Source organism: Nuphar pumila, chromosome 5, assembly GCF_984573655.1.
Source record: "Nuphar pumila chromosome 5, dmNupPumi1.hap1.1, whole genome shotgun sequence".
Classification (NCBI taxonomy): domain Eukaryota; kingdom Viridiplantae; phylum Streptophyta; class Magnoliopsida; order Nymphaeales; family Nymphaeaceae; genus Nuphar; species Nuphar pumila.
In genome coordinates, this window is record NC_143253.1 from 2,250,116 (window position 1) to 2,277,430 (window position 27,315).

The 27,315-nt window shown below is 37.1% G+C and overlaps 1 protein-coding gene across 1 annotated transcript; it reads left to right on the forward strand.

Annotated features, from left to right (window-relative positions):
• Positions 1-116: 116 nt before the first annotated feature.
• On the forward strand, positions 117-26,856 carry LOC149836455 (COP9 signalosome complex subunit 2). Its single transcript, XM_090005357.1, has 12 exons — positions 117-394; positions 1,503-1,595; positions 7,957-8,035; positions 13,881-14,121; positions 14,219-14,293; positions 14,375-14,509; positions 15,076-15,263; positions 15,378-15,446; positions 15,549-15,639; positions 15,733-15,867; positions 26,347-26,459; positions 26,551-26,856. The coding sequence occupies exons 1-12, from the start codon at positions 385-387 to the stop codon at positions 26,639-26,641; spliced, it is 1,320 nt and encodes a 439-aa protein (XP_089861483.1). The 5' UTR covers positions 117-384; the 3' UTR covers positions 26,642-26,856.
• The last annotated feature ends 459 nt before the right edge of the window (positions 26,857-27,315 follow it).

A 27,315-nucleotide genomic window follows, 5' to 3' on the forward strand; every position in this document is an offset into this window, starting at 1 on the left:
TAATAAGAATACACTTATAAAAACATCGGTTTTGGGTTTGGAATTCCATTTTCGTGACCGAACAAATCAATACCCGAACCCGGCAATTTGTTATTTTTGATGGCTGCGGGTATACCCTGGGTCGGGGAAGGAACAATTTCGCAAATTACAAGAGCAGGGCCGTTTTTCCCATGGATCGGGCTTCCCTCTTTTATGCGTCCGATTGCTTCCCCTCTTTTCTTCCTTAATCATCCCTTCATTCTGGTTCGATTCAAGAACTCAAGAAGGAGTTTCGTGCTTCCTTTAGTCTCCTCTCCGGCTGTGTGTCACTCGAGAGATCTTCGTTACTAAACCCTGAACTTTGCTCGTTTCAACTCATCCCAAGGCAGATATAGTTCAGCAATCATGGGCTCCGGTACGGATTCCCTCTCTTCGATCACCATTTGGTTGTAAACTTAGGGTTTCATACGAAAGATTTACGGTTTGTAATTTTCTTGTTTTAGCCTTGTAATCAGTTGGGAACCATATATTTTACGGTATCGAGTTCGCGCTCAAGTACTAATCAAGATGCGGCGGTTTGCTCAATTTATGATGCTCGGGGATTTAGTGATTAGAGAATTGATTGAATTTTTGCATCATTTTCGTTTTTTTCCCACTTATTCTGTTATTCATGGTCGCCGAACTTTGAACGAGTTGAATTCAAGGTGGAATATCTGGAGATCACTTGACATATGGGGCAGTAATCTTCTACGGCGTTGAGTTTGCGCTCAAGATCTAATCCAACGCGAGATGCGACATTTGCTCAATTTATTATGCTTAGCGATTTAGTGACTAGCGGATTGCTTGAAATTTCAAACTGCATTTTCTAGGGTCTTGTTTATCTCGTTATGGTATTCATTGTCGCGGGACTTTGAATGAGTTGAATTCAAGGTGGAATATCTGGAGATCATTTGACATATGGAACACTAAATCTTTTACGGTATTGAGGTTGCGCTCAAGACCTAATCCAACGCGAGATGGGGCGGCATTTGCTCAATCTATGATGCTCAGCGATTTAGTGATTAGAGGATTGCTTGAATATTCAGATTGCATTTTTTAGAGATGCGGCGGCATTTGCTCAATTTATGATGCTTAGCGATTTAGTGATTAGAGGATTGCTTAAATTTTCAGATTGCATTTTTTATGGTTTTGTTTAACTCGTTATGGTATTCATTATCGCAAAACTTTGAAGGAGTTTATTTCAAGGTGGAATCTACTTGATATTTGGACGAATTAATTTTACTGGGTCTCAAAATCTTGAGTTTGATTCTTCTTCTTATCCTTGTTAATTTTTTTCCATAGCAGAAGAATCACTGCTCTGATTTCATCGTTTCTGTGATGTTTCTGTTTGGTTCAGAATTGCGAGTGAAATTCTCCTGTTATTTCGAGTTGTGGAAGTTGTATACGATTCCCAATGCCTTGTTTGATGATGCTCTGCATTGAGCTATTGTCAGTCGAAGCTTGAATCTGTTTTTTTGTTTTAGATGCGGACATGGAGGATTATGGATTTGAGTATTCGGACGAGGAACCTGAGGAGCAGGATGTCGATATAGAGAATCAGTATTACAACTCTAAAGGTAATGTTGTTATATGTTTTGAATGGGTATTTTGGAAAGTTAAGTTGTGGGTTTTGTTTACTTGTGAATGACAACCCTATACGAGCCGAACACATTCATGCAGTTATATGTGCATTTATTTATTTATTCTTCTAGCCTTTTGCTGCTATTCAATACGGGCATTAGCAACTTGTTTCACTGTTTCTTTTATAAAAGTGAACATTTGTTTGGTTCAACTTGTATGTAGTCAATTGGTTGGGATTGCAAAGAGGTTTACAGAGTTATGTGCATTTCTCCTTGTTCTTCCCATTGCCTAAGATAGAACCTGAGGAATGGCTTTTGATATTGAAAATCAGCACTATAAAGCCACATCCTGTAAATTTGAATGGGTAATTTACAAAGTTAAATTTTTTATTTTGCTTATCAAGGGAGTGCTGGCTGATGTGCTATACAAAGGGAACTCTGTTATTTTACTTTTATTGTATGAGGTGTATTTTTTTGAATGTTTGCTTTAGATGCAAGTAATCTCCCAATTGTATCAATTCTTGTTCTTTTTTTTGCTGGGGTGGGTGGAGTGGTGTTAGTGCTCATGGTGGGTGTTTTACACATAATTAGTAACTTAGCGGTTGATGCTAAGTATATAACAGAAGACCCTATCTAGAACTGTTTTGAATCAACTGTGGTTGTTTGGGAATCGCCTACAGTTACTAAGCTACAACCCAGTAACTTGGATATGGCTTACCTAAGTCAGTACAACAGCCAATACAACAAACAACAACAACTACGCCTTCATCCCAAAACAATTGGGGTCAGCGATATGAACCAAAAAAGAAATTCATTTTGGGTCTTCCACATGAATCCTTTTCCTCCAATCATTTCTATCCAACGCCATGTCCTCGGTGAGGTTCAAAGCATTCATATCCTTTCCTATCATCTCCATCCAAGTCTTCCTACGCCTACCCCGACCTCTTTTAACTAATATATTTTCCCATTTCTCCAACCTTCTAACTGGAGCATCATTAGGCCTTCGCCGAATATGTCCAAACCACCGTAAACGATTCTCTCGCATCTTATTTTCAATGGGTGCAACACCTACCTTCTTACGTATCTCTTCGTTCCGAATCTTATCTTTTATTGTATTTCCACACATCCATCTAAGCATCCGCATCTCAGCTACACTCATTTTTTGAATATGATGTCTCTTGGCAGCCCAACATTCCGTACCATATAGTAAAGCGGGTCTAATAGTCGTCCTATAAAACTTTCCCTTCAACCGCAATGACATTCTACGATCGCACAGCACTCCAGTAGCACTTTTCCATTTCATCCACCCAACCTTTATCCTATGATTTACATCTCCATCAATTTCTCCATACTTTTGAATAATGGATCCCAAATATTTGAAATAATCATTCACCGGTATATCTTGCTCACCAAGCTTCACTACACTCCCATCACTACTTCGTTGCTTACTAAACCGACATTCCATATATTCAGTCTTACTCTTACTCAACTTAAAACCTCTAGCTTCCAATGTCTGTCTCCATAATTCTAACTTAGCATTAACCCCAGCTCTAGACTCATCAATCAAAACAATATCATCAGCAAACAACATACACCACGGTACATTTTCTTGAATTGATCTTGTAAGCTCATCCATCACTATCGCAAATAGAAAAGGGCTTAAAGCAGATCCTTGATGTAACCCAACCGTTATCGGAAAATCGGTTGTCACCCCTCCACAAGTGCGGACATTGGTTACTACTCCTTCATACATATCTTTAATTATACTAATGTACTTGAGAGAAACACCTTTCTTCATCATTGTCCACCAGAGAACGTCCCTAGGTACTCTATCGTATGCCTTCTCTAAATCAATAAAAACCATATGCAAATCTTTGTTCCTCTCTCTATATCTTTCAATAAGTTGTCTAAGAAGATGTATAGCTTCCATAGTTGATCTTCCAGGCATAAAACCAAATTGATTCTCCGATATCATGACAACCTTCCTCAACCTAGACTCAATCACCCTCTCCCAAAGTTTCATAGTATGACTCATGAGTTTTATACCACGATAGTTTGTGCAATCTTGTATATCACCCTTATTCTTATATAAAGGCACCAAAGTACTCTTCCTCCACTCATTAGGCATCTTATTTGTTCGCCAAATCAAGTTAAAAAGATTTGTCAACCATTCTAAACCTTTCTCTCCCAAGTATTTCCAAGCCTCGATAGGTATATCATCTGGGCCAACTGCCCTTCTTGATTTCATTTTCTTCAAAGCCTCTGCAATTTCTTTCTTTTGAATCTTGCGTATGAAGTCACGATTTATCTCATGAAAAGGAATGGAGAAGTCTCCAAGATCTTGAGCATGACTATCATTAAATAGCTTATCAAAATAATCTTTCCATCTCTCCTTAATCTCCTCATCTTTGACTAAAACCCTTTGCGTTTCATCTTTGATACATCTAACCATACCCAAATCCTTCGATTTCCTATCTCTCATCTTTGCAAGCCTATAAATATCCTTCTCGCCTTCTTTGGTATCCAACTTGTCATAAACCTCCTTATATACCTTAGCCCTCGCGTTTCAAACAACCTTTTTAGCTTCCTTCTTTGCTATCATATACTTCTCCAAATTCTCATTATCACGACTCTTACTTAGATTTCTATAACACTCTCTTTTAACCTTAATAGCTAATTTGACATCCTCGTTCCACCATGATGTATCCTTACCTAGTGGTGCACCGCCTTTAGACTCACCCAATACCTCCTTAGCTACTTTTCTCATACCACCCGCTATCTTATTCCACATTGATTCTGAATCCTCCTCGAGACACCAATCAACTTCCTTAACTACCTGCTCTACAAACATTCCTTGTTTAGCTCCTTTCAGTGCCCACCACTTAATTCTAGGATCTATCCTATGTCTATCCCTTTTGCGGCATTGTCTAATTCTAAGATCTAAAATTAAGACTCTATGTTGTGTAGCTACACTTTCTCCTGGTATAACCTTACAATCGATGCAACAACCCCTATCTCTCTTTCTAAGTAGGAAAAAATCTATCTGACTCGTATTAACCCCACTTTTAAATGTTACTAGGTGAGACTCCCTCTTCCTAAACCAAGTGTTTGCTAAGATCATATCATAGGACAAACAAAAATCTAAAATCCTTTCTCCACTTTCATTTCTTTCTCCTATACCATAGCCTCCATGGATATTCTCAAATCCATCCCTACTAATGCCTACATGTCCATTAAGGTCACCGCCGATGAAAAGCTTTTCTCCATAAGATGTCTCTTGTACTACTCCATCTAAATCTTCCCAAAATTGATGCTTAATGGAATCATCTAAACCTACTTGAGGTGCATAAACACTAATAATATTAATAATATTCGTACCTAATACTAATTTAATAAGTAAAATTCTATCACCCTTCCTACGGACCTCAACTACATTATCTATAAACTGACGACTCATAACAATCCCTACTCCATTCCTATTCCTATTTATTCCTGTATACCAAATCTTATATCCCCAAGGTTCTATCACTTTAGCTTTCTCACCTACCCATTTGGTCTCTTGAAGACATAAAATATCAATCTTTCTCCTACACATAACATCTACTAACTCTACCAACTTACCAGTTAAAGACCCTATGTTCCAAGTGGCTAACCTAATTTTATGGTCTTGGACTAACTTCTTTACCCCCACCCGTCCAACAAAGTGAGGGAACCCTTGCCTATTTGACACCACACCCGGGCGCCGGTGTGACGCGTCGCTTCTGGGCGACGACCTAGCAACCCTTGCACATTTATCACTGCCTCCGGGCCTAGAGAGTACAGCGCGTCGCTCAGTAGGGAACGCCCCAACGAAATTCTCATATTGGTTCATTTTCATAGGATATGACAAAGTTTTTATGCTGGCTGTCACAGGCCTACCGCAACCCTCCTCCTTTATCCGGGCTTGGGACCGGCAGTGTATAACTACACAGGCGGAGTTAACATATGTATTCATAGTTGAGCCTTGAACAGAATGCATCTTTTTGTCAATGAATGGTTTTCTGTATTTTTTCCCAGCATTTAACCAAACGCTTGTTCAGTCTCCTTCTTCACTGTCCTCCACTTGTTTAGTTTTGTCAAGTTTCTTCACTTCTTCTGTGCCAATTGTTCTCTTCTTTCATTTTCCTTAAGGAAACTACCTTGTTTTTTCAGAAGAAGGCCCTTAGAGAAACTACCTGTTGTTCTTTTTTGCCATATTGCCTAAGGAACCTACCTACTACATCAGTTCAAAGAATATTTATATTCTATCTTCGGGATACAACTGGTCAGCCACTATTGTTCTTCAAGCTTGCACATCTTCTTGTCTCAAGAACACGAGAATTGTTTGAATGATAAAGTTTTCATGGCACAGGAAAGACCTCTGTAGTGTTAATAGGAAACAATAATTTCTATAACAAAGAAAGAATTGACTGAACAATTCTAAAAAATAAGGAAGCAATACTAAGAGTAAGTGGATAGTTGTAGTCGCCTTATATTCGGGTGGCAATTTATAAAAAAGGAAAGACATAAAGGTCAAAAGTTATGTCCTTTTAAAACTGTCTTTTAGACAAAACAATCCTTGCCCACTTTTAACTGCTGTGGTCGAGTTGTCACTTAAGTGACCCAAATAAAACAAGAATGACCCCTAACTTAGTTTGACCAATCAATCAATTATGTTTTACTTTTGACCATTAATGATCAAATTAGACCTCTTAAAACACTCTACTGTGAATAGTCACTTGTCTTGGATGTTCATGACCGTCAACAATCAAAGTAGATGGTCAAAGTTGACAAATAATAAGGTCACAGCTAGACTAAACATTGACTTGAACTTAAAACAAAAACTGACCATATCTAAGTCCAAGTCAAGGTCAAGGTTAGGGTCAATATCAATGCCAAAGCCAAAGCAAAGACAAAGATCAAATCCAAAACCAAAGCCAAATCCAAGACCAACGCTAAAGTCAAGGCTTGGCTTGGGCATAGGCAAAGACAAATGGAAATGCATTTGATTAGCCTGAAGAGGGCCTTGCCCTCTAAGATGGCTTTGACATATATAAACTCAATTCACTTCCTCTTATTCTTTGATATATGACTACATTTTTAGTTTTGTAAATTATTTTTGGAAGGAAACCAAATTTTCATAAAACTATAATTATAAAGTCAAAATGAAAGTAAATCATTCATGTACTAGCTAGCTCACCTAAAGACAAAATGAAAAAGGTAAATCTTGTGACATTACATCTAATTTTAACCTCAATAGATATTTTAAAAGCAACCAAATGTTTTATTATTTTGAAACTAATTTAAAACAACTGAAACAACCTCTATGAGACAAGAGGGGATCATTAATTTGTGGCTGACAGCATGGTCTGGGCTCTGGTTAGGCTTGATAGGGATCGATGGATTTAGAGTTAAAGCCAGACAACTAAGCATAAGCAAATGAACAAAGAAAAAGAAACAAATAGACACAAGAGTGCATTTTTATTAATCATATTACATTCATATATCACAATGCACACATGTACAAATGCACCTTCATGCATTCAAACACATTAAATCTCCCAACTAATCTGCATTGCTTTGTCTGTGTGTAAGTATCAGTGACATACAATTGAATTGTGATTTTTTGATATAACTTCAGACAATGCAAAATTCATGATAAAATCACAATAAATTCCATTTATTATCTTTTTTCTATACATAATGTTTTTATTATGACGTCAATGTGAATTTTCTTTTCTATATTTTAATAAATTTCTTATTTTTTGATTTTTGATTTCTTCTTAGTTTTAAATTCACACATATTTGCTTGATAATTTCTCAAAAGTTAGATATAGCGAAATTTCCTTTCCAGGAAAATCTGAATGGGTTTCTGACACTTTTCTTATCATTCAGGATGTTTTCTTGACCCATTTGCAGGCTGAAAGAATAAGTTATGATAGCTGACTGCCAATATAATGAACTTTTTCCTCCCAAAATCATCCTGAACATTTTTTCTTTTCAATTTCCAAAAGAACCATTGTACTTTGTACAACTTGCATCATGAAATCGTGGACGCTTGGTGTTTAGGTCACTGCATTGCCGCTTATTTTGTTTGGGCTTGAGCATTGTCACATCCAACCATAGATTATAGGTTTCTTGTTTTTTCTTCAGCTACTATCTTTTTGCTAAAGTTTATCTCCAGGAATGTGTTATACTTTATTTGAATTTTTTGTCTCAGGATATCTGATTTGGTATGTTGTCTACTTATTCTTTTTATTTTTCTTTCTGTAGCTGTATATCTGCTGCTAGTTTTATAATCTCTTCCATGAAAGGAAACATGAAAATGTTCTTTTTTCAGGTTTAGTGGAAACTGATCCTGAGGGAGCCCTTTCTGGATTTGCTGAGGTGGTTCTGATGGAACCAGAAAAGGCAGAGTGGTGAGTAAACATGTAGTATCTCCTAGTTAATAAAATTTTATGGATGATTTTCGAGTTCATTTGAATCCACTGATGGTTGGATGTGCAATCTGAGGGCTTAGAGTTGCATCCACCTATCCCGGCACTATTCTTGTGTTTAATAGCAAAAAATTGGATCTAAAACTACATATCAAAACTTCTTTTCCCTTGTAAGATGTTTTTGTTGGTTTCCATCGGCTACTATTTAATTTTAGGACCTTGAAACTGTTAAGATGTACACTTTGTATATATCATATATATACATATATATGTCTATGTGTATACATACTTATGTATATATATATACATACATATATATACATTATTTTATTTCTTTTAGAATAGGGTATTTCTGTTTTCTTTTTATTTATTTTTTTGTATTTTTTTGTGTTGACTAGCCGTTAGATCTAGTTTAACGGCTAGTTGGCTGCTCCCTTTTGTATATATAAAAGGGTTTTCCCCTCTTTGTTATGAATGCATTTTATGTGCATTATTGTTATTAATAAAAATAATATTTTTGCGTAGTGAGTGCTCTCTTGGTGTATGCCTTTTGTGCCCTTAGTGGCATTTTGTGAGTGTGCCCATAGTGGCCCTTTGTGCTTGTGCCTTTGGTGTCTATTTTGATGGACTATCGTGCTCGGTTGGTAGTGTTGGTTCTCACTTCTTCACATGGTATCATAGCCATAGAGCTCTTGACCCTTGAAGTTGGTGATCTTATTGCATCTTGACGTAGAGAGGTCCTTGTTCGTGTGCTTGTGGATCACTCTTTAAGTGTTCATGATTCAAGTGCGTATGTTTTTACTTCCATATTATTTTCTCTCTATGCCTCTCTCTCTATCGGTCTTTATCCTTGGAGGACAAGGAGAACGTCACCATCGTGCCAATCATGCTCAATGACACAAATTATGTAATGTGGTATTCTATCATGAAACACCACATTTGGGGCAAAGGCTTGTGTGGGCTAGTAGATGGTTCCAATTCGGAGCCCAAACTCCTCACCAAGGTTGAGAACGAAAAAAATATAGAACTTCAAGGAGAGGAGAAAACCAAAGCAATAGCCGATTATGAAAGAATGTGGAAAAAGTGGAGAATGAAACACGAAAAAATAATGTCATGGCTTATCAATAGCGTAGACATTAAAAAGTTATAGTTTGAGCATGCTAATGATGCTTGGAGCACAATCTTAAGAGTATGTACTTGCTTAAAGACATTGCATATGTGCAACTTGCAAGACAAGATTAGGATGATGACTCTAGGGGATATGAACATTAGAGAATACTGTAATGCTTTATCCGAACTATAGGAGGATTTAGTCTTGCTTGAACCAAAGTGGCATTGCCCTTTGGATATTGAGCTTTGGCAAAAACAAATAGATGCAAAGCATTTTTATTAGTTCATAAATGGGTTGCGATCAAAATTTGAAGTCACCAAGTCGGTTTTTCTCCATAGATGGAAGATTCCCTCCATCGCTGATCCTATTGAAGAGCTAAGCATGAAGAAAAATAGGATAAAGAAACAAGCACCAAAAAAATGATGGAGAATCGGTTTTGACCGTGTTTAGGTCGGGATCCTATGCTCGGACATAGAAGCCACCTCATTTTGGGAGACAAAGCAATGAGTACGGGAACATGAGAAATTATTTGCCATCATTGCCACGAACCCTGACACATCAAACCAAGGTTGTAAGTATCGTATCGTTACCCATATTTGTCGGGCCCAAAATAAGATACGTATTGTAAAAAATCATAATTTTTTAAAAAAATTATCCCAAAAAATCATGAAAATAAAATTTTTTTATCAAAAATTACAAAAAAATAACAACACATGAAACATTGCTGAATTTATATCTCATATGAAGCATTTATATCTCTATGATCTGAATAAGACATCATCAAACATCAACTATCTCACGAACAATGCAAAATATTAAATATCTTGCAATTAAGAACATGCTCCAAAATTTATACTTTCATATTACATAAACAAAAAACAAAATAACCAAGTTTATGAACACATAACTGTTAAATAACTAAGTTTTTTCATAAGACAACCTCAATCATAATCATCTTCTTCTTTTCCTCTTTCATCATCCACATCGTCTTTAATATACATGGGTTCTTTATTATCTACCTCCTGTGCTTCTTCCACGTTGATCCACTGAATGTTCTCTTCATTCAAAATGCCTGCTTCTTCTTCAACCCATACATTCAATACATACATTTTTTTCAAACTGATGAGATCAAATTGCTCTTTGTGCATCCTTGATGATAACTTTTTTATTTGCCTAAAAAGATATGAAAAAATTAAAATTAGTTGGGTTTTGTATGATATAAAAAAAACTTTAAATAAACACATGAAAATGATAAGTAAACTTTAGAATTTTATATACCTGTACCTCAACCGTAAGTTGTAGCGAACGTAGATGAGGTCATTGAGCCTTTTTTGCTCCAATCTATTTTTTCTTTTTATATGAATTTGCTTAAAGACGCTCCAATTTCTTTCACATCCACTTGCACTACACGTTTGACTAAGAATGTGAATGACAAAGGCTCTCAAATTTAAAACATCACTTCAAACCGGGTCCGCTACATGTTTGAAAAAAAAACAAGAAAATGAGAAATCAATAAGATAATAACAGATACAATCATACAAAACATCGTAACTAAATAACAATATAAAATTAAAATTGAAATAGACAAATAAATTACTTGGACACATTGTCGTACAATTTCACATTGCTGCAGGTCTCCCCATATCATACTGTAATGGGCTTAAAAGCGAAGGTCCCTGCGACGTCGCCTCAATTGATCTTAACACCAAGAGCAGGCCTTTGAAGCGCACAAGCGAACTCTCTACACACGCGAAGGAGCAGAAGCAAAAGTATGCACATGCATAAACACATAGAGAGGGCAAGGAGATATGAAAACATAAACTTCTTTATAGCAATTGTAAGAAAGTACAAAGAGAGAGAGAGGGAGAGAAGGGAAAGGGGTCTGTTACCGAAGTATATAGGGGTTCTTAGGCCAAAGGCCATTTACAAGCACCAGAGAGTGCCAAAGAGGTATATATATCGAACGCAAAAAGTGAAAAACATGGCGGTTTAAAACACGCTTTTCCATCTAAGCTGGTGTCGTCCTCAATGCCAATCGTTCATAGTAATTTTCCACGAGTTGACGATAATGGGTAGCTTTTTCCCAGGTGACGTCACTTTCTGGTAGATCTTTCCACTGCACTAGGTCAAAGTTGTAAGTATCATATCGTTACTCGTATTGGTCAGGCCCAAAGTAACACCGTATTATATCTTAAACATATCATAAAATTTTAATAAATTTTTTAAAAAATTTAAAAAAAACAAGAAAAATTAGAAAAAGTAGCAAATTTTAAAAAAAAAGCATATCACATGAAAGAGCTCGACATCCTATTGATCGATGGGTGAGTTATGAGAACTTTAGCACTGAGCATCAAGCATTTTTAATTACTGTCTCTCGATATCAAGAACCTCGATCCTACAATTAAGCCTCAAAATCCAACAAATGGATCAAAGTTGTGAATGAAGAGATGCAAGCATTGTATGAGTGCAAAACTTAGGATGTTGTCAAAAGACCTATAGAGAAAATGTGGTTGGGTCAAAGTGGGTTTTTAAAATCAAATACAAACCGGATGCCAATATAAAAGGTATAAAGCAACGCTGGTAGCAAAGGGATTTACTCAAGAGCATGGACTGGATTACGAAGAAACATTCAGCCGGATTGTAAAAATGACAACTATCAGAGTTATTCTTTTATTAGCACTGGATCACTGTTGGTTCTTGACTCAGTTAGATGTTAAAAATGCCTTCATACATGGTGACCTCAAAGAAGAAGTGTACATGGAACACCTATAAAGATACAACGAAAATGATCCGACCAGTTATGTGTGCAAGTTGTACAGGGCCATATATGGGCTAAAACAAACATCTAGGTCATGGTTTGAAAGCTTCTCACTTGAAATCCAAAAACATGTGTGGAAGTTGATAGGAGAAACAATGCATTAATGTTGACTCAACCTAAGTATACAGTTGACTTGCTTACTAAGGTCGGGATGAAAGACTACAAGCTGATATTGACACAAAGTGTGTTGCATCATAAACTTGAACGTGATGAAGGAGAGATTTTTGTTGACCCCACGAGGTATAGGAGTATTGTAGGGATGCTCCAATATCTAACTTTTACTCGTCCTGATGCTGTTTATGCAGTAAATCAAGTTTCCCAGTTCATGCACTAGCCATGTGAAGGCTGTTAAAAGGATCCTTAGATATCTAAAGGGCCCTCTAGGATATTGTCTTTGTTATCAAAAGAGAGATAGTGGGGAGAATATGTTGACTTTTTATAGCATTTTCAGATGCGGACTGGGTAGGCTAGATGAAAGAAAATCGGTTTCTGAATATTGTATTTTCATTCGAAAAAAAATTAGTTTCATGGAGTAGCAAGAAGCAAAAGGCAGTTGGTCGTTCCAGTACTGAGGTTGAATACCGATCATTGGCATCAATTTCATCAGAAATTACCTGGATCAGGTATTTGTTGTTTGATCTAAACCAACAAATACCAAGTTCAATGTTGTTTTGTGATAATTAAAGTGCGATTAAGATATCTCTCAATCCAATTCAACACCGAAGAACCAAACATATTGAGATAGATCAACACTTCATCATAAGCAAAATAGAAAGTGAGGAGATCACAACTCAATTTGTTGGGACTTAGGATCAAGTAGCGGATTTGTTTACTAAAGGATTAAGCAAACAACATTTCTGGTACTTGAAGAGCAAATTATTCATGGTTATCACCATGCACAACTTGAGGGAGACTATTGAGACGTGACGTTCTGGATCTAGATCCAGATTTGGACGTGATCCAGATCCAGATTGAAATGTATTTTCTGTTTCTATTTTACCCCTCTGCTGTATTTCTAGTTTGTATTCTAATCAAGGGCATCCTTGGCATGTATTTTGTTCTTGATATTAAAGTAACTCATGACCCATGAGGAAAGGGCATGGAGAATAAGTGCTGCAGCCTTTTCTTCTCTTTTCTCTTGTCTTCCCTCTTGTGAAGATCTGGTGACGTGACCTGAATTTACAGTAACCTCATCTAGCATGTGATCATTAAGCGAAATTGTGTAATTGCCCTTTGTCATGATTCATGATTAGACCATTATTTACTTCACATCAACCACTTTCTCCTGGCTGTAAAACAACCTTTTCATGTCCAGCTTAATTTGTTTAATTTACAACGCTGAATGCTTTGCTCTCTCCCAATATCTTGTTCTTGCTTTGTTTTGGGGCTTTATTATCTGTGAGGGAACCCTAAAATAGTTCTTCCACTTTATTAATTACATGTTGCTAAGCTATGAATGTGCTTGTTAGCTGCTGCTTGTCTATATAATGGACCCAGACAAAAGATTAAAAAAAGGGGAAAAAAATAGACTGCTTTTTGTCGTTGCCAGTGCCGTTTTTGCATATCCAGTCCAGATATTGTTTTACTCGAATATTCTGTCCGCATATTTGAGAATGGAAAGAAAAGTAACCCTACACATCCTCGTTCCATGTGGAGTGGCTGGGTGGTTTGCTTTCTGTGACCTTGTAGGGACCAGTGTCCTTTTGGCATTGTTGCATACTTGCTTTCCAGATGTCTCTTCCTTGGCTAAGCTGCTCATTAGAATTATGAACCTTTTATAGCTGTTTATCCCATTTTTGCATCCTGGTGTATCATGAAAAAACCCAAACTTTGAGGCCTCGCTATAATGTTTGATATTTTAGCCATCTGTGCACATTTTTTCTTTTGGATGTACCCAGGGGATTTAAAGCTCTTAAACAAACCGTGAAGCTCTATTATCGGTTGGGGAGGTACAAGGAGATGATGGATGCATATAGGGTGATGTTGACATACATCAAATCAGCTGTGACTCGCAATTACAGTGAGAAGTGTATAAACAACATAATGGATTTTGTTTCTGGATCAGCAAGCCAGAACTTTGGTCTTTTGCAAGAGTTCTACCAGACAACTTTGAAGGTCCTTGAAGAGGCAAAGAATGAGGTCAGAATTGTAACTAAACTTTTGCATATCCTTTGGCTATTTTTGACATTCGTGGAGTTTGTGGTTTATCTATTGACTACTATCCATTTTCCTGCAGAGACTTTGGTTTAAGACAAATCTTAAGCTTTGCAAGATTTGGTTTGATATGGGTGAGTATGGGCGCATGAACAAGGTAATCCACTTTGTTCTTTAAGATTACCTTGCCTGAAGTAGTGCTTGCCTCTGTTTCAATGATACTCTTGGATATGCATAGATCTTGAAAGAGCTCCATAAATCTTGCCGAAAAGAAGATGGTACTGATGATCAGAAGAAAGGTACACAACTGTTGGAGGTCTATGCTATTGAGATTCAGATGTACACTGAGACAAAAAATAACAAAAAGCTCAAGGTAAAGCTTCTATCTTACTTGGTTTGTGTTATTAGATTTGACAATTGAAGTTCTAAATGTGAAACTTGGCCTATGACGCAAGGGTGTCTGGTGTTGACTTGACAAGCACCACTTGGATGGATCTTCCTGAATCAGTCAAGTGGCTAACGTGGTCCAGACTCTTAAGCTCCCATCTCTATAGATTTACTTAGCACTGAATGTTTATAATAATTGGTGGTTGTGCAAATTATATCTGTGTTATCTAGCTCCCAGCCAGTTGGCTTAGTTGCATAGACCATAGACTCATAGAGGTGATCTGAGCAGGACGAAACTATGAATCCAATGATATTGAAACTTGAATTCACACCCATCCATGTTGGTCTGGTTGTTGGGCTACTTCACAAAGATATTTCCTCGATGATCCTTTTTGTTTCTTCTTGTTACTATATAGCTCATGCTTTACTCTTTTGCTGCTATAGTCATAATCATCTGGTTGATTTTGATTTTGCTTCAGAATGTTCTGCTATTAATAGTTCTGTATCTAATGCATATATTTATGTCTCAGTGCTGTTGTATGTTTTTGGCAGCAACTCTATCAGAAGGCACTATCGATTAAGTCAGCAATACCCCATCCTCGGATCATGGGAATTATTCATGAATGTGGAGGGAAAATGCATATGGCAGAACGCCAATGGGATGAGGCTGCAACAGATTTTTTTGAAGCTTTCAGAAATTATGATGAAGCTGGAAATCACCGGCGGATTCAGTGCCTGAAGTATGGTTGAATCTGTGTTAAGACAACAGGATCATTTGACAGTATTCTAGGTTGTTCTTTCTGTGTTTCCCATTTCTGATTTTGTTTTATTTGATGTTGCTACTATCAATGTAGATATTTGGTCCTGGCAAACATGCTAATGGAGTCTGAAGTGAACCCATTTGATGGACAAGAGGCAAAACCGTAGGATCTCTCTCTATATTTTCTTTTCCAAATTTTAACGTGCATGGTGTACTTTTTCGATTTTGTGGTAATTAACTAATTATTTCTTTGTTTATCTTACAGATACAAAAATGATCCAGAAATCTTGGCGATGACAAATCTGATAGCAGCATACCAACGTAATGATATCTTTGAGTTTGAGAAAATCTTGAAGGTGGAGAACTTTTTTATTTTTTGAAGCTGAATGACTCACATGTTCCGATTTGGTTTTTATAACATTTGCATTGGTTGATGAAAATGCTCTCAGAGTAATAGGAGAACCATAATGGACGATCCATTTATCAGGAATTATATTGAAGACCTCCTCAAGAACATCAGAACCCAAGTGTTGCTTAAGCTTATCAAACCATACACGAGGATCCGTATTCCTTTTATATCAAAGGTATTCTTGTCATCTTGGTTTTGGGTTTGACATCTTTCCAAAGTCGTTTTATCCTCTATTCTGGATTCTTATTGTTAGCAGGTGGACTGTTTTCTTATTTCGTAGTTAAAATCAGTGACCTGTTTCAGATTAGGTGATGTAGAAGCCATAGGAGATTTGGAGCAAGTTGTCCCAATCGATTCTGTTAGGCAAAAGGGATGCATGTAGATAACGAGAATTATCACATTATGCTAAATATAAAGCAGGACAAGAAGAAAAAGGGTGACAGAAGATTAATAACCGATAGAAACAAAGAGCAGCTAAGAATCACAAGTGCTTCTTGATGACAGCATTCTTTCCAGACTTTTGTCTTAGCTAGGAGATCCAGTTGCCTTGTAAAGTCTCCATCCAATATGGTACTGAACTCCTCTAAGAGACTAAGACAGTCTCCTACAGTGTCTCTCACTTGATTTGGTACTTTGATTCTTTCACTCAAGCTCAACTTGTATGGCATACTCTGGTTGCATGTAAGGTAGGTGTCTAGAGACCACCAAGTGTTGGTTTGGATCGTCTAAACTGTAATCACCTTGGTGATCTAGGGTATGTAAGGTTATGGGTTGTTGGGCCAAAGCGAACCAAAAGAGAGGATATATCTGCTACTGATATCTTTAAGAGGAATCCTGTAGCAATCCAAAATCTAAATGCTGGAGACAAATCTCATCAATACTAGAAGCAGAATTTGATCCCTGATATCATCATGAAAAACACAGTTGAGCCAAACATGAAAGATTACTTTGAATTCACAAAAATTAAAGAAAATGCTATCTCCAACCATACACCATGAAATTGTTAAATTATGTATCGATATTTGTAATCTCATATATATATAGATATATATACATATATACTATATATGTATATATATCTATATACACTGCCGGTCCCAAGCCCGGATAAAGGAGGAGGGTTGCGGTAGGCCTGTGACAGCCAACATAAAAACTTTGTCATATCCTATGAAAATGAACCAATATGAGAATTTCGTTGGGGCGTTCCCTACTGAGCGACGCGCTGTACTCTCTAGGCCCGGAGGCAGTGATAAATGTGCAAGGGTTGCTAGGTCGTCGCCCAGAAGCGACGCGTCACACCGGCGCCCGGGTGTGGTGTCAAATAGGCAAGGGTTCCCTCACTTTGTTGGACGGGTGGGGGTAAAGAAGTTAGTCCAAGACCATAAAATTAGGTTAGCCACTTGGAACATAGGGTCTTTAACTGGTAAGTTGGTAGAGTTAGTAGATGTTATGTGCAGGAGAAAGATTGATATTTTATGTCTTCAAGAGACCAAATGGGTAGGTGAGAAAGCTAAAGTGATAGAACCTTGGGGATATAAGATTTGGTATAGAATTTTACTTATTAAATTAGTATTAGGTACGGATATTATTAATATTATTAGTGTTTATGCACCTCAAGTAGGTTTAGATGATTCCATTAAGCATCAATTTTGGGAAGATTTAGATGGAGTAGTACAAGAGACATCTTATGGAGAAAAGCTTTTCATCGGCGGTGACCTTAATGGACATGTAGGCATTAGTAGGGAGGGATTTGAGAATATCCATGGAGGCTATGATATAGGAGAAAGAAATGAAAGTGGAGAAAGGATTTTAGATTTTTGTTTGTCCTATGATATGATCTTAGCAAACACTTGGTTTCGGAAGAGGGAGTCTCACCTAGTAACATTTAAAAGTGGGGTTAATACGAGTCAGATAGATTTTTTCCTACTTAGAAAGAGAGATAGGGGTTGTTGCATCGATTGTAAGGTTATACCAGGAGAAAGTGTAGCTACACAACATAGAGTCTTAATTTTAGATCTTAGAATTAGACAATGCCGCAAAAGGGATAGACATAGGATAGATCCTAGAATTAAGTGGTGGGCACTGAAAGGAGCTAAACAAGGAATGTTTGTAGAGCAGGTAGTTAAGGAAGTTGATTGGTGTCTCGAGGAGGATTCAGAATCAATGTGGAATAAGATAGCGGGTGGTATGAGAAAAGTAGCTAAGGAGGTATTGGGTGAGTCTAAAGGCGGTGCACCACTAGGTAAGGATACATCATGGTGGAACGAGGATGTCAAATTAGCTATTAAGGTTAAAAGAGAGTGTTATAGAAATCTAAGTAAGAGTCGTGATAATGAGAATTTGGAGAAGTATATGATAGCAAAGAAGGAAGCTAAAAAAGTTGTTCGAAACGCGAGGGCTAAGGTATATAAGGAGGTTTATGACAAGTTGGATACCAAAGAAGGCGAGAAGGATATTTATAGGCTTGCAAAGATGAGAGATAGGAAATCGAAGGATTTGGGTATGGTTAGATGTATCAAAGATGAAACGCAAAGGGTTTTAGTCAAAGATGAGGAGATTAAGGAGAGATGGAAAGATTATTTTGATAAGCTATTTAATGATAGTCATGCTCAAGATCTTGGAGACTTCTCCATTCCTATTCATGAGATAAATCGTGACTTCATGCGCAAGATTCAAAAGAAAGAAATTGCAGAGGCTTTGAAGAAAATGAAATCAAGAAGGGCAGTTGGCCCAGATGGTATACCTATCGAGGCTTGGAAATGCTTGGGAGAGAAAGGTTTAGAATGGTTGACAAATCTTTTTAACTTGATTTGGCGAACAAATAAGATGCCTAATGAGTGGAGGAAGAGTACTTTGGTGCCTTTATATAAGAATAAAGGTGATATACAAGATTGCACAAACTATCGTGGTATAAAACTCATGAGTCATACTATGAAACTTTGGGAGAGGGTGATTGAGTCTAGGTTGAGGAAGGTTGTCATGATATCGGAGAATCAATTTGGTTTTATGCCTGGAAGATCAACTATGGAAGCTATACATCTTCTTAGACAACTTATTGAAAGATATAGAGAGAGGAACAAAGATTTGCATATGGTTTTTATTGATTTAGAGAAGGCATACGATAGAGTACCTAGGGACGTTCTCTGGTGGACAATGATGAAGAAAGGTGTTTCTCTCAAGTACATTAGTATAATTAAAGATATGTATGAAGGAGTAGTAACCAATGTCCGCACTTGTGGAGGGGTGACAACCAATTTTCCGATAACGGTTGGGTTACATCAAGGATCTGCTTTAAGCCCTTTCCTATTTGCGATAGTGATGGATGAGCTTACGAGATCAATTCAAGAAAATGTACCGTGGTGTATGTTGTTTGCTGATGATATTGTTTTGATTGATGAGTCTAGAGTTGGGGTTAATGCTAAGTTAGAATTATGGAGACAAACATTGGAAGCTAGAGGTTTTAAGTTGAGTAAGAGTAAGACTGAATATATGGAATGTCGGTTTAGTAAGCAACGAAGTAGTGATGGGAGTGTAGTGAAGCTTGGTGAGCAAGATATACCGGTGAATGATTATTTCAAATATTTGGGATCCATCATTCAAAAGTATGGAGAAATTGATGGAGATGTAAATCATAGGATAAAGGTTGGGTGGATGAAATGGAAAAGTGCTACTGGAGTGCTGTGCGATCGTAGAATGCCATTGCGGTTGAAGGGAAAGTTTTATCGGACGACTATTAGACCCGCTTTACTATATGGTACGGAATGTTGGGCTGCCAAGAGACATCATATTCAAAAAATGAGTGTAGTTGAGATGCGGATGCTTAGATGGATGTGTGGAAATACAATAAAAGATAAGATTCGGAACGAAGAGATACGTAAGAAGGTAGGTGTTGCACCCATTGAAAATAAGATGCGAGAGAATCGTTTACGGTGGTTTGGACATATTCGGCGAAGGCCTAATGATGCTCCAATTAGAAGGTTGGAGAAATGGGAAAATATATTAGTTAAAAGAGGTCGGGGTAGGCCTAGGAAGACTTGGATGGAGATGATAGGAAAGGATATGAATGCTTTGAACCTCACCGAGGACATGGCGTTGGATAGAAATGATTGGAGGAAAATGATTCATGTGGAAGACCCAAAATGAATTTCTTTTTTGGTTCATATCGCTGACCCCAATTGTTTTGGGATGAAGGCGTAGTTGTTGTTGTTGTTGTATATATATTTTCTTATTCACCCAAAAGGGTATTTCTGTAAATTCCTGTTTTACACATATTCCATTTTGGAATATGCTTGTAACTTTGCTTTTTTCCTTTTCTTTTTTTCCTTTTTCTTTTTTTCCTTTTTCTTTTTCTTTTTTTTGTTTTTTTGTGCCACATAGGGAGGCTCCCCAAAGAGTCGTTGGGGAGCCTCCAACGGTCACATATGTGACCGTTGGGGGCTCGCAACGACTCTCTTGGGAGCCCCCTATGTTGCTCCTTTGCTTCCTTATAAATAGGGGCTTCCCCCTCTTGTATTTCTTATGGCTTTGAGTCAAAGCCCAAGTGCTCAATAAAGTGATTCCAATATTTTTTATGCCTTTGTGCATTTGTGAGTTTTTGTGAGTTGTGCTTTTGTGCACAAGTGTTCTAAAGTGTTCTTATTGTGCATGTGTGCTGGGTTTATTATCAAGAATATTAAGGTCTTGATCTTAGTATCTTGTTTGAAGATACTTTTACATGGTATCAGAGCCTCGTTGAAGAAGGAGGATTGTGCATCTCTTCATTTTTGAAGTGCCTAAAAAAACGTGCCTTCAAGTTATTGAAGTTTTAAAGTGGATCATCTCCTTCGGGCAATATTTTAGAATCATCTTTTGTCAAGAAAGATTTGAAAATCATTTGAGGTACGCGTTATTTTCTATCTTCTTCCCTCTCTAATGGGTGAAAAAGACTCCTACTTCTCCCTTGGTTTTAAACTTAGTGGTTCAAACTATCATGTTTGGGCCGACAATATGGAAACCCATATCAAAGGGAAAGGTCTTTGGGGGTACGTTCAAGGTTCAATATCGGAACCCGAACCCAAACTTACAATTATCGAAAAAGGAGATATTAAGATTCTTGATGGTAAAGATAGACAAAAAGCCCTAGAAGATTATTCCAAAATGCATAATGAGTGGGAGATGAAGAACTTCAAAATCTTGTCTTGGATTTTTTCATTCGTAGAAACTAAGATCAACGCCAACATCATTAAGTTTAAAAAGGCCTCTGAAGCTTGGTTGTACCTTGAAAAAATGTATACTTCAAGGGACTTATCTCACAAATATTACCTCCAAAAGAAGGCATTGACCCTTCAACAAAATGATTTGTCTATTCGGGAATATTTTGCCGAACTATCATCTATTTGGGACGAACTTGCTATGCTCGAACCAAAATGGAGCGGAGAAGCAATCGAGTTAAGACACAAACAATTAGAGGAAGATCGATTCTTCAATTTTCTAAATGGTCTTAGACCCGAATTTGAGCAAATTCGGTCCTCTCTTCTATCCGCCTTCACATCTCCCTCTATTGAAGATGTTATCACTAAGCTAAGTGGTGAGGAAACCCGTATGAGGATTAGTAAAAATAATCCTAGCATCCTTGCTGCACCTTCTCAAAATGATTATGAAGCGGTTAATGCTGTGTCAAGACTCGAGAATAATATGAAGGCCTACAAACCTCCTCATTTCAAAAATCAAGGACAATGAGGAAATGATCGATATGGCAAAAGAGACTATAGCAAATTAACTTGCCATTTTTGTAAAGAACCCAGGCATATCAAACCCATTTGCCCCAAATGGAAGAAAATTCTTGCCGCGGCTATGGCATCCCAACCAGAGGAACGACCTTCTTCATCAAATGAGCCTCTTTCTCTTCAACAAATTGTGGATGCTTTTCAACCTCTTCTCAAAGGAGGCATTTCCGGAGCCGCTATGTCATCCTCCTCTTTTCTCGGTAAGACATCTTGGCTCCTAGATTCCAGTGCATCATTTCACATGACTCCAAGTTCTTGTTTTCTTTCTGATTTTTCTAAAAATTCTCTTCTATCTTTTGTCTCAACGGTTGATGGAACAACTCTTGAAATTAAAGGAATGAGCAGTTTTGAAAAGCAAGACTTCTTTATTCCAAAAATTCATCTTATACCAAAACTAAACTTAAATTTACTCTCGGTTTCTCAACTCTCGGACTATGGTTGCGATATAAAATTCTTTTCTGATAAATGTTGGATACATGATCGCCAGTCCGGGAAGTTGATTGGGGAAGGTTTTAGGAGAGGAGACCTCTACTATGTTGATTTTCTCAAAATTTTCAAGAACCAATTTTGTAATGTTGCTCAAAACAAAGATATTCATGTATGGCATAAGAGATTGGGTCATCCCAACATTGTTAAAATCTCTTATTTGCCTTTTATTAAGCATCTTTGTAATGAAAATTTTGTATGTAATGAATGTATTCTTGGGAAAATGAAAGGTCTTCCTTTTTCTCAAAGATCCATGTTTACAACAAAATCTTTTGAAATTATTCACTCCGATGTATGGGGTCCGACTCTGGTGATATCTAAAAGATGTTTCTCATACTATGTTATCTTTGTGGACGATTACACTAGATTTAGTTAGATATATTTTCTTAAACATAAACATGAAGTTTTCTCGATTTTTAAAACATTTCATATGATGATTTTAAATCAATTCAATGGAAGTTTAAAAATTCTTAGAACCGATTCGGGTGACGAATATCTTTCCAATGAATTCAAAAGTTATCTTGAAAATCATGGTATTTTTCATAAAAAATCTTGTCCTAAAACCCCACAACAAAATGAGTTGGCTGAACGAAAACATAGACATATTATTGAAACAACACAAACTTTGCTCATTTCACAAAATATTCCGAAAAGACTCTGGGCTGAGGCAACCCTTACATCAATCTATCTCATAAATAGACTCCCATAAAAAAACTTGGACAAGGTTTTCCCATTTGAAAAATTATACGGAAAAGAACCTGATTATAGCAGGTTAAGGGTTTTTGGATGTAAATGTTTTGTCCTTACTGATAAAAATGACAAACTCTCCCCCAAGGCCATTCCTTGTGCCTTTCTTGGTTATTCCGAATCTCAAAAAGATTTTCGTTGTTATGATATTAAAAATGATAAACTATATGTTTCCAGAAATGTAAGCTTTTTGGAAAATATCAGTGGTTTCAAAAAATTTGAATCTAATGACGAGAATATAGACTATTCTTTTCTGTTTGATCTGTTGACTGAAGATGATGATACTAGTGATGATGAGTCGAATCAAAATGACTCAAGTAATAATGAAACCAATTTTGTGCCCCCAACGTTTCATCAACATGTCAATGAGGAACCGCATAGAGATCCCATAACCTACACTCATAGAGATAGGAATACTTTCAGAAGTGCCCTCGAAAGATATGATGACGCTAGTGGGACTACTCCTCAAAGTGAGGAAAACCTTTGTAGGATCGAAAGACAGAGAAACCCCTCTTCTAGGTTCATCTCATATGAGTCTTTTTCACCTAAATATAGAGCCTGTCTAAGCGCCATTCACTCTTACAAAGAACCTAGAAACTTCGAGGAAGCACAAAAATATCCGGAATGGATAGTCGCTATGAACAATGAACTTGAAGCTCTAAGGAGAGCAAAGACATGAGAATTTCAAGACCTTCCTAAAGATAAGAAAACAATAAGGTGTAGATGGGTGTTTAAGGTTAAGACTAAGAGTGATGGGTCCCTCGAGAGATACAAGACCCGTTTAGTTGCAAAAGGATATAGTCAAGAATATGAGATTGATTATGATGAGACCTTTGCCCCGGTAGCTCGAATGGTCACCGTTCGATGTCTTATAACCGTTGCCTCAATCAACAAGTGGAACATCTATCAAATGGATGTTAAGAATGTTTTTTTAAACGGAGATCTAAACGAAGAAGTGTATATGGATGCTCCTCCTGGAATGAAGTCTCCTAAAGGAAAAGTGCTTCGCCTTCGAAAAACACTTTATGGTTTGAAACAAGCTCCCAAGGCTTGCTATGATAGGTTTAACTCCGTAATGTTAGAAAATGGTTTTTCATCCTGTTTTACTGATACTGCTTTGTTTGTTAGAAAATTTAATGCAGGGATTGTTATTTTATTTCTATATGTGGATGACATGCTTATAACCGGAAGCGATTCTAAAGGGATTAAAAGCATAAAATCGATTTTAAAGGATAAGTTTGAAATGTCTGACTTGGGTTTTTTAACTTATTTTTTGAGTATTGAGGTAGCATACTCTCATAGAGGGTATTTTTTGTCTTAAACTAAGTTTGCATCTGAGATTATTGACAGGTCAGGTATTACATATGATAAAGTTTGTGAAACTCCTGCTATAGTAGGAGCTAAAATGAAAATTGATGATGGTGTTATTCTCTCCGATCCTATTCCCTACAGACAACTTGTAGGATCGTTGATGTACCTGAGTATTACCAGACCAAATATCTCACATGGAGTGCATACGGCAAGTCAGTTTCAGCATGCACCAACTTTTATTCATATGAGTGCCGTCTTACGTGTTATAAGATACCTAAAACATACTCTTAATAAGGGAGTTTTTCTGTCATCCTCTTCTGAGTTAAAATTAATTGCTTATACTAACTCTGATTGGGGAGGTGACCCAAATAACCGTCACTCCACTATTGGTTTTTGTGTATTCTTAGGTGATTCTTTAATTTCATGGAGATGTAAGAAGCAACAAAAAGTTTCTCTATCTTCGACTGAAGCTGAATATCGTGCGATGACAACTACTACCATGAAAATTGTATGGATTCATCAGCTGCTTGAAGACATGGGATCACTATTGAAGGGCCCACTAAGCTATGCTGTGATAACAAGAGTGCAATATAAATTGCCAAAAATCATACTTTCCATGAGCGGACTAAGCACATTGAAATGGACTGTTACTATGTTCGTGAAGCCTACTTAAAAGGAGTCATTGATCTACCTTATGTTACTTCAGAATATCAGTTGGCAAATTTTTTCACCAAAGCCTTATGTGCCCCAAGATTCAACTTTCTCCTTGGCAAACTCTCGATCATCTTGCCCTAAGTTTGAGGGGGGGTGTTAAATTATGTATCGATATTTGTAATCTCATATATATTTATATTTATATATATATAGATATATATATATATACATATATACTATGTATATATGTATATATCTATATATATATATTTATATATAAATATATATATTTTCTTATTCACCCAAAAGGGTATTTCTCTATGTCACATGGGTGCGGGTGCGGGTGCGGCGCAATTTCAAAAATTTTGGACACGGGGACTCGGCTATATATATATTAAAATATATATATATATATATATATATATATATATATATATATATATATATATATATATATATATATATATATATATATATATATATATATATATATATATATATAAAGACTCGGTCAAAGTTGTGCCCATTAGGGGACAGGTGATGAGTTGCGAAGGCATTCTGTACACTTTCTTCATACAAGAATAATTCACTTTTGGGCACTTTCTTCATACACTGTAATAATTCACTTTCTTCATACAGGAAAAAACCACAAAAACTTGAGTTGTGCCCATTCTGTACTTAAAACTTGAAAAACCTCAATACTCAGAAAATTTCAAAAAAAAAAAGTTAAAATTTTTTTTCCAAAAAATGGACCAAAATGACCCTGGGTGCGTTGACCACACCCAGGGTCGGGTTGACCGAGTCCGAGCCGCACCCGTGTCCGCACCCGTGTCGGTGCGTGTCGACGCGGGTGCGGCGACCTTGGAGCCGAGTCCGTGTGACATAGGTATTTCTGTAAATTTCTGTTTTACGCATATTCCATTTTGGAATGTGCTTGTAACTTTGCTTTTTCCTTTTCTTTTTTTACTTTTTCTTTTTCCTTTTTTGTTTTTTTGTGCCACATAGAGAGGCTCCCCAAAGAGTCGTTGGGGAGCCTCCAACGGTCACATATGTGACCGTTGGGGGCTCCCAACGACTCTCTTGGGAGCCCCCTATGTTGCTCCTTTGCTTCCTTATGAATAGGGGCTTCCCCCTCTTGTATTTCTTATGGCTTTGAGTCAAAGCCCAAGTGCTCAATAAAGTGATTCCAATATTTTTTATGCGTTTGTGCATTTGTGAGTTGTGCTTTTGTGCACAAGTGTTCTTATTGTGCATGTGTGCCGGGTTTATTATCAAGAATATTAAGGTCTTGATCTTAGTATCTTGTTTGGAGATACTTTTACAGAAATTATGTTCGTTCTGATCGGAAAGGGCTTTAGAAGCAGCAACTGGAACAAGTGTTCTCTGAAATTAGAAAATAAAGGGTAGACAGCTTGCTTGGAACAAACATAACCACACCAGGTGAGTGGCTTATGATCCATTCTTGGGGGCATTGCACCATGAAATCCGAATACATGAACAGTTGGTCTATAGTAGATTAAATAATAGAGCCGAGGTCCAAACATGCGTCTACTATCTTGCCTTTTGTCTCTCAATGCCCTATAAGCAAGCAGAAAAATATCTGAGAAGATTTTAGAATTTTTTGGTTCTCTTCTTAGAATTTTGGACTTTATTTTTTTTTTCCTGCAAAATATAACTGATTTGACATCCAGGAGCTGAACGTGCCAGAGAAAGATGTGGAACAGCTTCTGGTATCACTAATTTTGGACAATCGGATCAATGGGCATATCGACCAAGTCAATCGTCTGTTGGAACGTGGTGACAGGTCAGCTCGAGTGACTCGACTGCCTGTCCTTTTTCTACTAAATCTCTGATAGCCCCAATATTGATTTTCTCTGTAACTTTCTGTTTGGCAGGTCAAAGGGCATGAAGAAATATTATGCGATCAACAAATGGAATGCTCAGCTGAAGTCCTTGAACCAAAGCATCACTAATAGAATAGGTTGATAACAGAGGAGTCGGTATCTTTCATGCAATAAGACTGCCAATTTTGACATAGCGGGGTTGGCCTGCATATTCGTTCAGGTTGTTTCAAGTCTTTATCTGCTTTAAATTGAGCTGTGAATGACATGTAATTTGATGTGGAGAGATGATGTTTTGAAGTGTATAATGTAGAGCTTCATGTGAAAGTGCTTACATGGTTATATGCTTTTCATTCAAAAGAATGGAGGCTGTTTTGTTAGAGCGGTTAAAGGGTACTGTGTTTTCCCTTGTGGGGATTTTTTCAGTGTGATGACTCTGTTGGAGGAGATCGACAAATTTTTGTTGATGTGAGTCCTTGAATTCTTCGTTAGAGAAAGGAAAACTCAGCTGGCCGTCTAACATAACGAAATGATGGCGCTTGCAAACTTGGATGAGTGATCAAATCATCATGTTTGGCAGGGATGTGGGACTAAGACGTGTGAGGCGTGAAGCCAGTGATTTGAAGATGCCTTAGCCTTGGAACGCGAAGCATTAAGTGTTCAGGAAGCGTAAGAGAATGTGACAAAAAGGTAAAACCTGTTATTTATCTTCAAGCTTTTTTGCGCAAAATTATCCATCATACCTAGGTTTTACAATAAAAATGAAATTTCAAAAATGAAAAAAAGAGAACGATTCTTCTAACATTACCTTGTACCAGG